Genomic DNA, 12871 nt, shown 5'->3' on the forward strand with positions numbered 1-12871 from the left:
AGCTCAGAGGTTTGTTTGTGTAGCATCCATCATCAGCTTCAAAGGGCAGGCCAGGGTAAGTAGATTGAAAAGAATAATGATAACAACACTCAGTCAGTTGACTCTGACATCTTGAAAATGAATGGGGTCCAGTCTTTGAGAGCTTTGGCAGGAGGGGTCCAGTTGTTTAGGTGAGGGCCGCAGAGGAGGCAAAATATGTTTGTTCCTGTGTCATGATTAGAATAAGTCAGTTTACGACTAATGATCTAAATATATCTGGACAATGTTGTACAGAAAATAAAAGTTTGGTTAGAAAACTAAAAGACAAATAAAAAGTTGAGTACAACAAAGGGATCAAATGTAAGATTTCCACTGAAACCATGAAATTGAACTGCAATCACATCTCCGTTGTTCTAAGTGTCAATGTAGCGTTAACCTTTTGCCAAAGAGTTTTAATTAAATTAAACCCAGATGTGATCTAAGAAAAAATATTTTAAACATGAATGATTTAAGACAACCATCAGTTTCAGGTGAATTGTGGGAGTGTTTCCACAGATTCTCTTTAATAATTAGCACAAATTCCTCTTTGTGCTGTAGGAATGCTCTCAAGGAACTACTCCCTTGTTTCTCTACTTTTTCGAAGTACATAGAACCTTTGGATTTAAAGAAAGGTTTGGAAATCTTAAAGGATATTTTCTTAAAAACTTGGAAATCACCTTGAGAAAGAGTCGACTTATTGTGAGGAAACAGGTAGGGCCATTGAGAAGACCACTATCCTGCCTCCACGTGATGGATATGCGCTTCTGTAAAACCGTGCTGAGGATGTTTGTGTTCCTTACAGTTCTATTTCTGGGGCAGATCCGTACAATTTTCTCATGACTGTTTCTTGGCATCTGTAATTGTACAAACACACATTAGATGGCCACATCCACACAAAGAGGCACTTTTTTGCCACTAATTGGTCACTTTTGCTTGGATGCCTTTTGTCATGTGTATTGCTTACAGCTGAATTTAGCATCTTCATCTATCTTCTTTACAATTATCCTTTGTTCTCTCCGATGTTACTTGACTTAAGCCATGTCCCCTGTCCATCTTAATTACTCGTGTCTTGCTTTACTGCGGCTTGACTCTTCACTCTCCAAAAGCACTGGTGTTTTATATTAAGCACATATTTTTGCTTGCTCTGAGTGACTGGACAAGTCCCTCTATTCGAAGGATTTACTCCCTAAATCCGACAATTCCTTCTATCTAGATGAGCTAAATCCCAGTGGATGCTTGGTTTGCTTTGGTCAATCTCTGCACCCTATTCTTAACCCACATGTCAATCTTAAGTTATTATGATCAGGTCATTCCCAAACCTCGCCTCACTCTTTACCCTCACAGCCTTCACAGCATATGTTTCTTTATGGTCTAGGCTAATATGCTCCACATCTGGTCATGCCTCTGCTGCTACATGCCAGTTTTGGGAAGGGTAGGCAGGCAGAGAAGTTGCAGAGCAGCAGGAAATGAGAAAAAAATGAAAGCTTTTGACAAGAGAACGTTTTGCAGAGAGTTGCAAGTGTTGCAAGGGTGAGGAAGAATGCAGGAGTAAGGTTATAAATCACAAAAGTCGTGGCTTTATAAAGTAGGGGGAGAAAGGTTTGGGTGAGGAATGGTGGGAGCCTACAGGGGAGATTGGGGAAAGAAACTTAACTTGGGAATTGATAAGTCCTGCATGGGCGGAGAAGAATCTTTTGAGCTGCACTGAGAGGAAAACCAGGAGTCGGTTAACTTTCAATCCAGGGATCAGAAGCACATTTCAGAATTGTGGGCACACATCTTCATCAACCTCTCATCCATCCAAAATGTGCTCTTTTCTTGAAAGACTTTATCTTGTTAAAGCTTGCTCCCTATGGGCCATTCATACAAACTGTTTAATCTCTAAGGTAAATCTCTCAATCTATTGTATCCATTAGTTGGGTTTCTAAACACACTGTGATAGCGTCTCCGTAGGGGCAGTAAACCAGCCAGCTAACGTGATGAATAACAGGAAATGACGCAAACTTATTTGTCGCCGGGGTAAACATTTGAAGAATCAGAGTCAGAGACCAACGATATAGTGGTAAAAAGTGCAGAGGTAAACGCAAGATTACAGGTTCTAATATAAAAACAAAACGTAAAAGAGAGTAGAGTCTTCTGTCTGTTCTCTCTTTTCGATCGACCAATGAAGCCCATCCCTGATAAAGCAATCTGAAAACTAACGCTTGATAAAGCTAATGCCCGGCTACATTGGTCCACCACAAAACAGTGGGAAAACAGAAGGATGTCACCCGGGTCCGTCACGCTTTTAATCAACCTGTAATTGCACATTTGTCTGACTGAGTTAACAGACACAAATCAGCCGGAGGCGGAAGGTTTAGTTAACGCTAATTAGGTGAAATTAAGGTCGAGACAATGGGTATACGTTACGTTGTTGAGTTTTTGGAATATTTCATGCTATTTGTCAGAGACAGTCAAAAGTGAATCCTTTCATCCCAACAGAAACTTGAGCAATATCTGATCAAATACAGGATAAAATTACCCCGATCTTCCAGTGACAGAGCATTTAAGGGCCCATAGAACAAATTAATCAAAGTAATAATCAACAGATAGTAGTTGCAGCTCTAGTGAGAACATTCTGCTCTCTGTTGCCATTGGCTGAAGAGAATGAAAGAAGAAGCTTGAATTGTTACTGAAATATTCCTGTGTACATTTGCCAGCAATAAAATCCACACATGGGATTTACAGGAGTTGTTTCTACCCATGCCAAGCTGGGTATTAGTTGACCTTTGTCATTCATTCATTTAATGACTCAATTTATTCTGAGTCATGTTACCTTGGGAACTGACATCTTAGAAACAGACTGAGGCCAAGGACATCATTTTCTCTTGGGGGTTGGGGGAGACATCTTCCCATCACTTTTCAAAATGTCATAAGGTTTTCAAAATCCAGCTTGGAGGGGTGTTGAGTTGATAAGCATGTTAAGATACTCACCTATTATGCTTTTCCACTTTTTCCCTCTTCTTTAGTGTGTTATATATATTTTTGTACATGTATAAGATCTGTCGAGTGTAAAACCTGAAGTCCACGCCCAAAAGGAGTAACCCTCCCCCTCAGAATCACTGCTCCTGAGCTGCCTGAAACGGCTCTATTGAATTCTCTCCTTTACTTTCGTAACTTTATGAGATCACAATGTTACAGAAGTCACGTAAAACTCTCCGGCTAGTTTGGCCCACACTCAGACAACATATAAGAGAAACGGCGTGAAAGTCCTCATCTACCATGGTATAGTGGTTATGAAAGCAGTCTCTCACCCAGGAGACCCGGATTCAAATCCCACTGTGACCTGCTGTTTGTTTGTCATGCTCCAGAGGAAGAGTTTTTTGAAATGTGAACAATGACAACAGAGTGGGCTAGCTGACCAATCAGGGCAGACTTTGCTCTCTGGAGGGAGGAGCAAGTGCTACAGCGGAGCATTTCAGAGAGAGGGTGAGAAGAGGTGCTACAGGACAGCCAGGATGAGAAAAACAAGGCGGATTTTGAGCATTAACGCATGTAAACATGTTCTTACTGTAACTTGAGATGAAAATATGCACCCGGAAAATAGCATAATAGGGCCTGTTTAAGTTATTTCCTCTGCTCACAACATTTAAGCTTTACAAGCAGTAGCAAGTGATTTCTGCCTACATACAAAATACAATCTGTCCTACCTTCCAGGGAGTGATTGTTGGTGCCACCCATGCTGCCTGTGATTTAAGTCCTCCAACTACTCTGCATTTTGGTCCAAAATGAATCAAGTTGTTTTTCTTTAGAGACATTTCTCCTTAAAAATAAATCATACCAATATTATAACAACCTAAATAGCATAATTTATTATTTTATTATTATGATCAATAAAAAGTTATTCATGATTTCCCCCTACTTCAGAAACCAAATCTAAGCCCCTGACTGAAGATAAGTGACAATTCACCTAACACTGGATCCAAACCAACTCCACAAAATGGAATTAACACCAGAGTTCCAATTTACACCTACTTGTCATAAATATATTGTGGAAACAGTATTAGTGTGTGGCCCCTTAACTGTCACTTCCAACTATGTCCATATGTATAAACAGTTATATATTTTGGCCAACATTATTCTGAGTTGTAAAAATCCCTGAACTTGCAAATGGATCCCCCAGCGTTATTTTGTGGTTTGACCTTCAAATGGTGTGTCAAACAGAAGGTAATTTATTGGACAAACAGCCCTAGAATTACCCCGGCCATTAAAGTAAAGAACTCTGGCTGCTCCTGTGAACAATCATTTGCTTGGGGATTAATGTAATTGCACAATATGAGTATAGGGAACTGGTATCTAGTAACTTTCTAATATATATGCCAGCCTTTACTTTGGCCAGTAGCATGTGTTATATGTGTGGTGTGGAAAACTGGACTACAGGATTATTTTCTTTGATTTATCAATCAATTTAATTCTCCCTATGAGAAAAGCAGCACTATTGGACATATTGGTTTCATTGAAATTCCCATGCATGGAGCATCACTCATCCAAGCTTTACACTGGAAAAATAGAGAGATGTTTTCAGAGTTTTGTGAGACAAGAGTGGAACAGTCAGCCAAAGGAGGGGAGTTCTCACAACCTGCAGTGAGGACAGGGCAAGATAAATGGCCATATGATGTGAGTCTGTGTTTGGTAACCTCTCTGAAAAGGTTCTTTATGCATGGATAACTAAACCATGGATATGCAGAGAATAAACTTGAAACTCACAATAAGGTTTAAATGGTCAGAAGTTTGTGTTTCAAATTTTTAATTTTATAAAACATTAATTGAATTGGATCTGAATCTTTTTTGGCAAGTCATGCAGTTACATGTAGAAGGCTTTTTACGTGTTTTTTACTCATCTTTACTTTTGCCAGCTAGCAGCTTTGGTCACAACCAATATATCTTAACAAATGAAAACCATGAAATGTGTACAGAATTTCATGATCACCAGAGGATGAAGTTGATAAGACATGGTGATTCCTGTAGCACCACTTAGTCAAAATGTCACCTTTTGTGTGAAATACCTCACATCTAAAAGGTAAATTGGAACAATATTTGGTACAGACATTCATAGTTCCCAGAGGATAAATCCTAATAACTTTCGTGATGCCTTGACTTGTTCTTAAAAGTCACCGTAAAGTAGACGTGTGGTTTAGAGTAAAAAGCCTTGACAACTATTGAATGAATTACCATGACATCTGGTACAAACATTCATGTTCCCCTCAGGATAAATTGTCATAACTAGTGAACATTTTACTTATTCTCCAGTGCCTTCATCAAGTCAGAATTTGTTATTTGTCCTTCTTTGATTTACAGCAAAATGCCTGCACGACTGGTGACATTCCCATCAACCTCAGCTCTACTCTTTTGTTGAGCTAATTAACAAATGTTAGCATGCTAAAACAGTAAGCTTAGAAGGTGAACAGTGTCAACATTACTTGCTAATCATCAGCATGTTAACATTGTCACTGTGACGTTACCATTAAGCTCAAAGCACCACCTCACAGAGCCACTGGCACGGCTATAGACGTACAGTGTTGTAGGTAAGGTCTTACTTTTTTATGGAGCACTGCTGTTAAATTGTGAATGGTTCACATTTCCACACATTTCTCATAACATTTATAGACAAACACTATTCTCTCGTGCAAGAGTGTTGCTCTAGGAATTACTCTTGATTATTTAATAGGCCATGAGGAAGAAATTAAGGCTTAGGCATGTGGTAGAACACTCAGTATATGTCAAGATGCCATAATCATGTGCCATTCCATGTGACAATGATGGGGTGTGGGCTGACAACTATAAGGGGGTGAAGATTATAAGAAAACTCACAAACACTGCAATAAAAGAACCATTTTTGCTAAGACTGTTTTATTTGAACATTCCTTGTTTCCTAGGAATGGCAATTACAGAAATTGCAATAGTCTCAAGCAGTAAAACAGTAGCTCTGCTACAGGATTAGACATCTTTTCCACATTTCTTACTAAAATGGAGATCAGATGTGGCCCCTCCTTTGGCCCAGTTACTTCACAGTCTTACCGTGATTGCACCCTTGACACTTTTCCTGTACTTATGTCTTCATGACTCACCCGCCCATCAAACTGCCCCTTGGCACCAGTAGCAATTTGGTGTATATTCTTCTAGACCCACTTCAAAGTGGTGGTTTCTCCCTCTGACATCTGTGGCCCCAGACAAGACACAGGAACACGCAAGTCGTCATGGTTACCGAACTCCAAACACTGCACCGCAGTCTGTGTGATCTGACAAACGTATCAATAACATGTTAGTGTCTGCTGTATAGCTTCAAAAAGATGACCAAATGTTCTTTACAGTAACTGTTTATTTTATAATTTCTTGTAGTCATCGACTATGTCATATTTCACTGGTCTTGTTATAAGATTTATATTTTAAAGTGTTTAAATATCTATCTTTCAGAAATAGCATCTGTTCAATGTTTGTATGTCTGTAGTCCTGATAACAATTCACTGGATGTGCCTCAGTGATAGAAAAACATTTCAAGTAAAACTCTTTTCCCTGTTAAATTATTAATACACCCCCAAAACTTAATATGCATTATTTATCTTATCCATTCATGCCCTCTGATGTTGTAAAATTTGAATTTTTCATTAAATGAAATCTCTAAACACACCATTACTGGTGAGTAAATAAGCGTTATTATCCTTAAGTCCACTCACTCTAGCTATCACTTAGAAGATGACTCAATGTGTGTATACTTATTGTACCTGCTGTCTCTATATGTTATTTTTTGAGAGTGCAATGCAAGAGAGCAACATGAAAGGAACATATAAAACATGTGACACAGCCAAACAAGCCAAACTACTCCAATGCAAACTTACTGGGAACAGAGAGAGTACTTGACCACATGGGCAGCAATGGTAACAACAACAAGAAAAAACGCCCAAAACCAAAAAGTGAACAAAAATAGTAAAGATTTGATTTTGAAACCATTGTACCTTCTTCTAAACAACAGGGTATGAGTCCTGCGTTGTAATTCTTGAACAAAAAAGACCATGCATCCTTGGAACAAAGCTTTAAGCTGCCCTGAGGTGTTGCTACTTATGAAACTGAACTTGTCCTAAAATGACTAATACCCTTTTTTTGCTTTTAGTATCCTGCCGCCTTGATGAACCTGGGGGCGATCCTCCACCTCAATGGGAAGCTACAAGAAGCTGAAGCCAATTACCTCCGAGCACTTCAACTGAAACCGGATGACACCATCACCCAGTCTAACCTGCGTAAGCTGTGGAACATAATGGAGAAACAGGGCCTGAGGACCATGAGCCCCTGAGCTCAGCCTGCCCGCCTACCTGCCATCTGTACACCAGACTTGGGGGGAAAAGACGGCTCGCACGCTCCTCATTCTCTCTTCTCATCCAGGAAAGATGGAAGAGACTCAGGGAGGATGTTTGCTCAGAGAGACCATGACTGTGCCGCACAGCCCTTCTAATAATTCCTGAGCTCTGCATACACCTCAGGCCAGCAGCTTTTCTCAGTAGCATCGCTCACAGTTTGGCAGGCGCTGCGTGGTATTTGGACTCCTCAGAACTTTCTTCGAATTAGTGCTCCCACAGGAACATCTTCTTTGTTTTTGTTTTTCTTTTAGAACTACAGCACTTAGACTTGAAGTAGGACCAAACAGTGGGTACGTCCTTCAACATTTGTGATGAATTAGGTTTTATTTTCCAAAATAAAGAGTTGTTCAGAGAGTTAAAATTTGCCCCTGAGCAGTGTGAGATAAGATATAAAAGAGTATCTCAGACCACTGCACTGAGGGCATTTTCCATCACAATTTAATAAAGTTGTTGGTTTGATCTCGTTTTCAATCTTGATAATGAAAAAAAAGGCAATGTGGAGAATTGGATATACCATCCAACGTCCCCAAATGAGGTTTAAATCACAAAAAACTCAGACTCACTTAGATTACACACACTTCTTCATATAAAAAAAATAAGCACCATCACTTCAAACCATTTGTAGCAGATGTTCTTATATTTGGTGAAAACTTGAAAAAGGGAATTTAATTTGGTAGCGAGTACAGCACAACAATAGCCTCTAAAAGCTCCACTAAGGCTGGACTTTGCCAAATACAGTATGTTTTGGCAAGAAAACTCAAAAGCAAAGGACTTGTGACTCTGTTCACATTGGACTGGCTTATAATAAAAGGTGTGAGTCTTCTACAGCAGTGTACACAAGCATACAAGTGGACATTTTACCACTTCTGCCTCTTGTCCTGCATTGGCAAGGAGCCAAGTCACCATGGCAACCCATTTGTCTGCAACAATTAAAAGGTATGAATTGAAATAACAAAGAGACTGGTACAGTAGTTTGGTACACGTCTCCCCACACGTTTGAAGTTTTGACAAACAAGTGTGAGGAACTGAAACTGATGAAAGAGTTTTTCTAACCAAATACAAAAGCTATGCCGATGCACACCTTTTCATCACGGAACGATGCACAGACAAAGCACGTCTGAGGGAAATGTTTTGATGCCTATGTTTTTGTTGGAATAAAACTAATTTCATTGTGTTTTGTATAAATGAATCCTAATATATACCTACATTGTCTATAGTATTCAGAAGATCTTGCAGCAAAAAAGTAGCCAGACTTAACATGAAATCTCAGATACTGAGCAAGTTTGGTTTGTTACATGAAGTATTTCCCATATGGTCAAAACTCCAGTCTTAAAGTCTCTATTTGTATATAATCCGTGTAATTAACATCTATTTGTTTGTTTGTTGTTGTCAGCATACAATAAGTGAAAGGTCACCTTGCGGGAAGTAAGAATATGTACAGTATTTGATATCACTTGTTTGTTATTGGCCACAAACCTCCTGAGCTTTCTGTGTCCTTAGTCTAAACATTGTAAGTTATTGCTGTGCGTTACCTTAGCAACAGAACCAGCTGGCACTGTGTTTTTACATATAAAATGAAGAAAGTTAGCGGATGTGGTTTCTCATTGAGAAAATACAGTTAAGTGGCTAATTATTGGTAAATTCAAAGTAACACCTACAATGGAAGATAGAAATGTTGAATATATATTTCACGTGTTGCATTCACTCTGTTCTGTTTTTGACTGTGATGGTCACTAGTGATGTGTTCTATAAGATAGTCACAGTTCACATTCACCTCACACACCCCTTCGTCAAAGAGCTTGCTAAGTTCTCCCGTGTATATAAAGTGTTTATGAACAAACACTGATAATTGTTATTGCTTGAGTAAAGATGTAAAAAAAAAAGTGTTTCACTCTGTGTCTCTGCTCAGGGATCTCAAGCGGTGGGTTATTGCAGAAACTTGTTCACAGAGCGTTTACTAAATTAAAGATTTATTTTTGAAAGTTGTATTTGTATAAATTATCGAGATTTGTAGCCTTTTTCTCCTTTTTGTAATATAAAGATGAACAATGTGCCAGAAAATACTTTTTTTTTCTGATCAATGTTGCTTCTTTTTCCACAATAAATTGATGGTGTTCTCCTTTTGTTTTGGGTCCTGTGCAGTCGTTTTTTTAAATAGATTTAAGTTACACTACAGATTCATTTAAAGATTTCATATTGATTTTTAACATTCACCGCCATTCAGAAACACCCATTCCCTTCACACTAGCAACGTGTACAGTACTGAGTCAGATTTCCTTTGTATCCATGTGGGATAGCAGACTTAATGGGGTGGTTTTGCATGCTGTGGAACAGCTTTTAAAGGGCATTTAAAGTTCCCCCCTGTAAATTTGCTAAAATGTGTCATAAAATCAACTCAAATGGATCTCCTTCCTCCTCTTTGATCCTTGAACAACAGAGAAGACGCCTAAATAATCCCATATGGAAGGGGTAGCACAGTGTCTACATATGGCTGGTGTGTTTCGATTACAACTACCCCCACAATTCAAACCCCGCTGACAAGCAAAAGGCCCTTCCCTGAGAACGAAGCAGTCTGCCTTGTGATGTTTCTCACATGTCTACATGGAAGATCTGCTCCCCTGATCGGAGCTCACTATGGTGCCCAGCTTTCCTTATTGGACTGGAATGCACACAGGCTGCCTGCGCTGTCTAGTCCAGTTTGAATCTTCTTCTCATAACACAGGTGCGCCTCACTTATCTTGACAAATAATGAAATAGTGAAGCTTGCTGGTTTGTTGGCTTGTGGAGTCACGCTACAAGGCAATGTGCTTTCATTACTTGCTGTAGGCCTCAGGAGGCATTTGGGCTTCTTCCCATAACATTTTAAATAGACCGCTGACTTTGAAATCATATCAAACTAAACGTTATAGTTGAAACAGTAGTAGAGGAAACCTTTTTAGGCATTATCCATCTTGCCAATGCTAGAGAGAAAAAATGTGCATGAATTGGCATCACGAGAAGAGAGAGGAAGCTTTTGGACAGACACAGAGGTGAAACTTGATTCATATCTTATAATAATTAAATTAACTAGACTGTGGACCTGAGTCCCAATGAGAAGCAGGGTGATGGCCGTCCCTGATGGGTCCAAGAAAGGTCAAAAATACCTTTCGGTTATCTTAAAGGGGCATGCAAGTCTAGCTATGATATGTAGCAGTAGCCATTACACTCTCGTTAGCTTTCCTATAATGAACTCAGCATGTTGAGCTTATTACTTTATTTGGATCTCAATGCTAGTGGCCAAGAACAAATAGTGATGTTCCTGGGTTATCTTTAATCTTCATTTGCCTGAAAACCTCTCAAGACTTTGTTTTTGAGTGTTTATGCAAGCATATCATTCAGTCAGTTCTTATTTGTACCGTACAGCTCAAATTAGAGTGGTAATGATTAATCAAGTCAAGGGTCCTTTCCCATTGACACCATCATTATGTGCAGCAGAGCGCATGCAAATAAAAATTACTCTGAAGAAATACAAGTTGATGTGAAGTGACATCATCATACCCAAAGAGATAAAGTACTGATTCAAGTTTATTTATTTTTTGTGAAAGATACATTTCTTTCAAAATTTCATAAAGTGATGAGTTTGTAAGGTAAAATGAGACGTAAAAAAAAAACTTTATTCCTCTGGAGAAAAAAACATCTCATGCAGCTTGATTTCCTGTTCTAATATTAAAATATTCACATTTCTCTCTTGATAAACCCTGGATTCCCTTCGTCCAGCACCTCACGTATCAGGAGGGGTTCAAACTGGTTGAGAGGAATTTGTCTTATTATTCTCTGATCTGACAAATCTGCCCGCTTTTATCCGGCAAATATTTTGTCCTATGTGCTGATGAGCTATCGCCACATTGATCTGAAAGTCCCTGAGCCAGCTTCTGTAGAGTGGACGGCTGTGCGTGATGCTGAGAAGTCTTCCCCTCTGGACCTAATATCCACTGTTATTACTAGATAGAAGAAGCATTAAGATGAGACTGCTTCATATTATTGAAGTGTTTTGATGTCCAGAAAGGAAATTGTCTTTCTTTGGCGTTATCTTGCTATGAAATATCTACTTCTAGCCCAATGTTACAGAAGCTACTTCTTTTGAATATAAAGTGCTCATTGGAACAATAGAAAGTTCACATGGAGGTAGATTCTTGAGCCTTTTCTTGTGTCAGATTTCTCAGTATATTGTGAGTAAATACTCTCTAATGCAGTGGTTCTCAAATGGGGGTACGTGTACCCCTGGGGGTACGTGAAGGCACTCCAGGGGGTATGTGAGATTTTTAAAAAATATATTTAAAATTAGCATCCATTCAAAAATCCTTTAGAAATAGTTATTTAATAAATATTAAATAAAATATAAGTGTAAGTTCATAAACTGAATTCAATGCAACAATGCAATCATCAGTGTTGACAGTTTAATAAATCAGACACTGATGGCAGAGCGCTGTGTATTACATCTTTATTTCAACCAAAAATGCTTTGCACTGGTTAGGGGGTACTTGGCTGAAAAAATATTTCACAGGGGGTACATCACTGAAAAAAGGTTGAGAACCACTGCTCTAATGGATTCATAAGAAACACTATTTTTCAGTTGTTTTGTAAAAAGAAAACCCACGTTGCTGATATTGGGTCAGCCTATCATATAACTTTCATATTAAGATGTAAAAGTGAAGTATTTTCTTTGTGACTAATACTTTTCTTGACAGATTTATTTGGGAATTTTCCATGCTGACCTCAGAACCCAGCGGGTAATTCTGAAATTAGTTTAGCGTGGCTTAAAAGCATAGCGATGATTGGTGCACAAATTTCCTCAAGATTGAACTGTCTTTCTTTGCCATATTAAATCCCACTGTAATATGTGGTCACACAGGAAATGAATATGCCCCTCACATACTTACGGAAAATCAATTTTATGTGCATGTGTACTAATAGCATTAGAGAGTCATGATAAAAGCTTAACACAGACCAATCCCCTTCTCATGAATGCCGGCCACAGTCCAGTAAAATGACAACACATTCATCAAAATGACACTGTCACATTATTTGGTTTCAGAACTACTTATACATGTAGATATGTAGTTTAATAGCGCCCAACTAGAATGAGATTTTGTTATTATCATTGAAATTAGTGTGTGTGTGTGTGTGTGTGTGTGTGTGTGTGTGTGTGTGTGTGTGTGTGTGTGTGTGTGTGTGTGTGTGTGTGTGTGTGTGTGTGTGTGTGTGTGTGTGTGTGTGTGTTTGTGTGTGTGTGTGTGTGTGTGCGTGTGGGTGAGCACTCTGGCACACCACAGGAAATGAACACATTGGGTGGTTCCTTGTCATCCATGCCATAAATCTTCTATTCAACACTACAGCACTCTATATTTGGTTTTTAGCCTTCAGCCCAACTTACTGACAAGAGTACATCGTGTAATATGTGTTTGGTTTTGAAAAGTTTGAAA

At 38.9% G+C, this 12871-nt stretch overlaps 1 protein-coding gene across 1 annotated transcript in view; it reads left to right on the forward strand.

Moving 5' to 3' along the window:
* Window positions 1–9514, forward strand: part of tmtc2b (transmembrane O-mannosyltransferase targeting cadherins 2b) — an 89605-nt gene extending 80091 nt beyond the window's left edge. The window contains exon 12 of the mRNA XM_054619901.1: window positions 7166–9514. Within this exon, the coding sequence (XP_054475876.1) occupies window positions 7166–7345 (180 nt within the window). The 3' untranslated portion in view covers window positions 7346–9514. The remainder of the gene's footprint in view (window positions 1–7165) is intronic.
* The last annotated feature ends 3357 nt before the right edge of the window (window positions 9515–12871 follow it).

This window comes from Anoplopoma fimbria, chromosome 19, assembly GCF_027596085.1.
Source record: "Anoplopoma fimbria isolate UVic2021 breed Golden Eagle Sablefish chromosome 19, Afim_UVic_2022, whole genome shotgun sequence".
Classification (NCBI taxonomy): Eukaryota; Metazoa; Chordata; class Actinopteri; order Perciformes; family Anoplopomatidae; genus Anoplopoma; species Anoplopoma fimbria.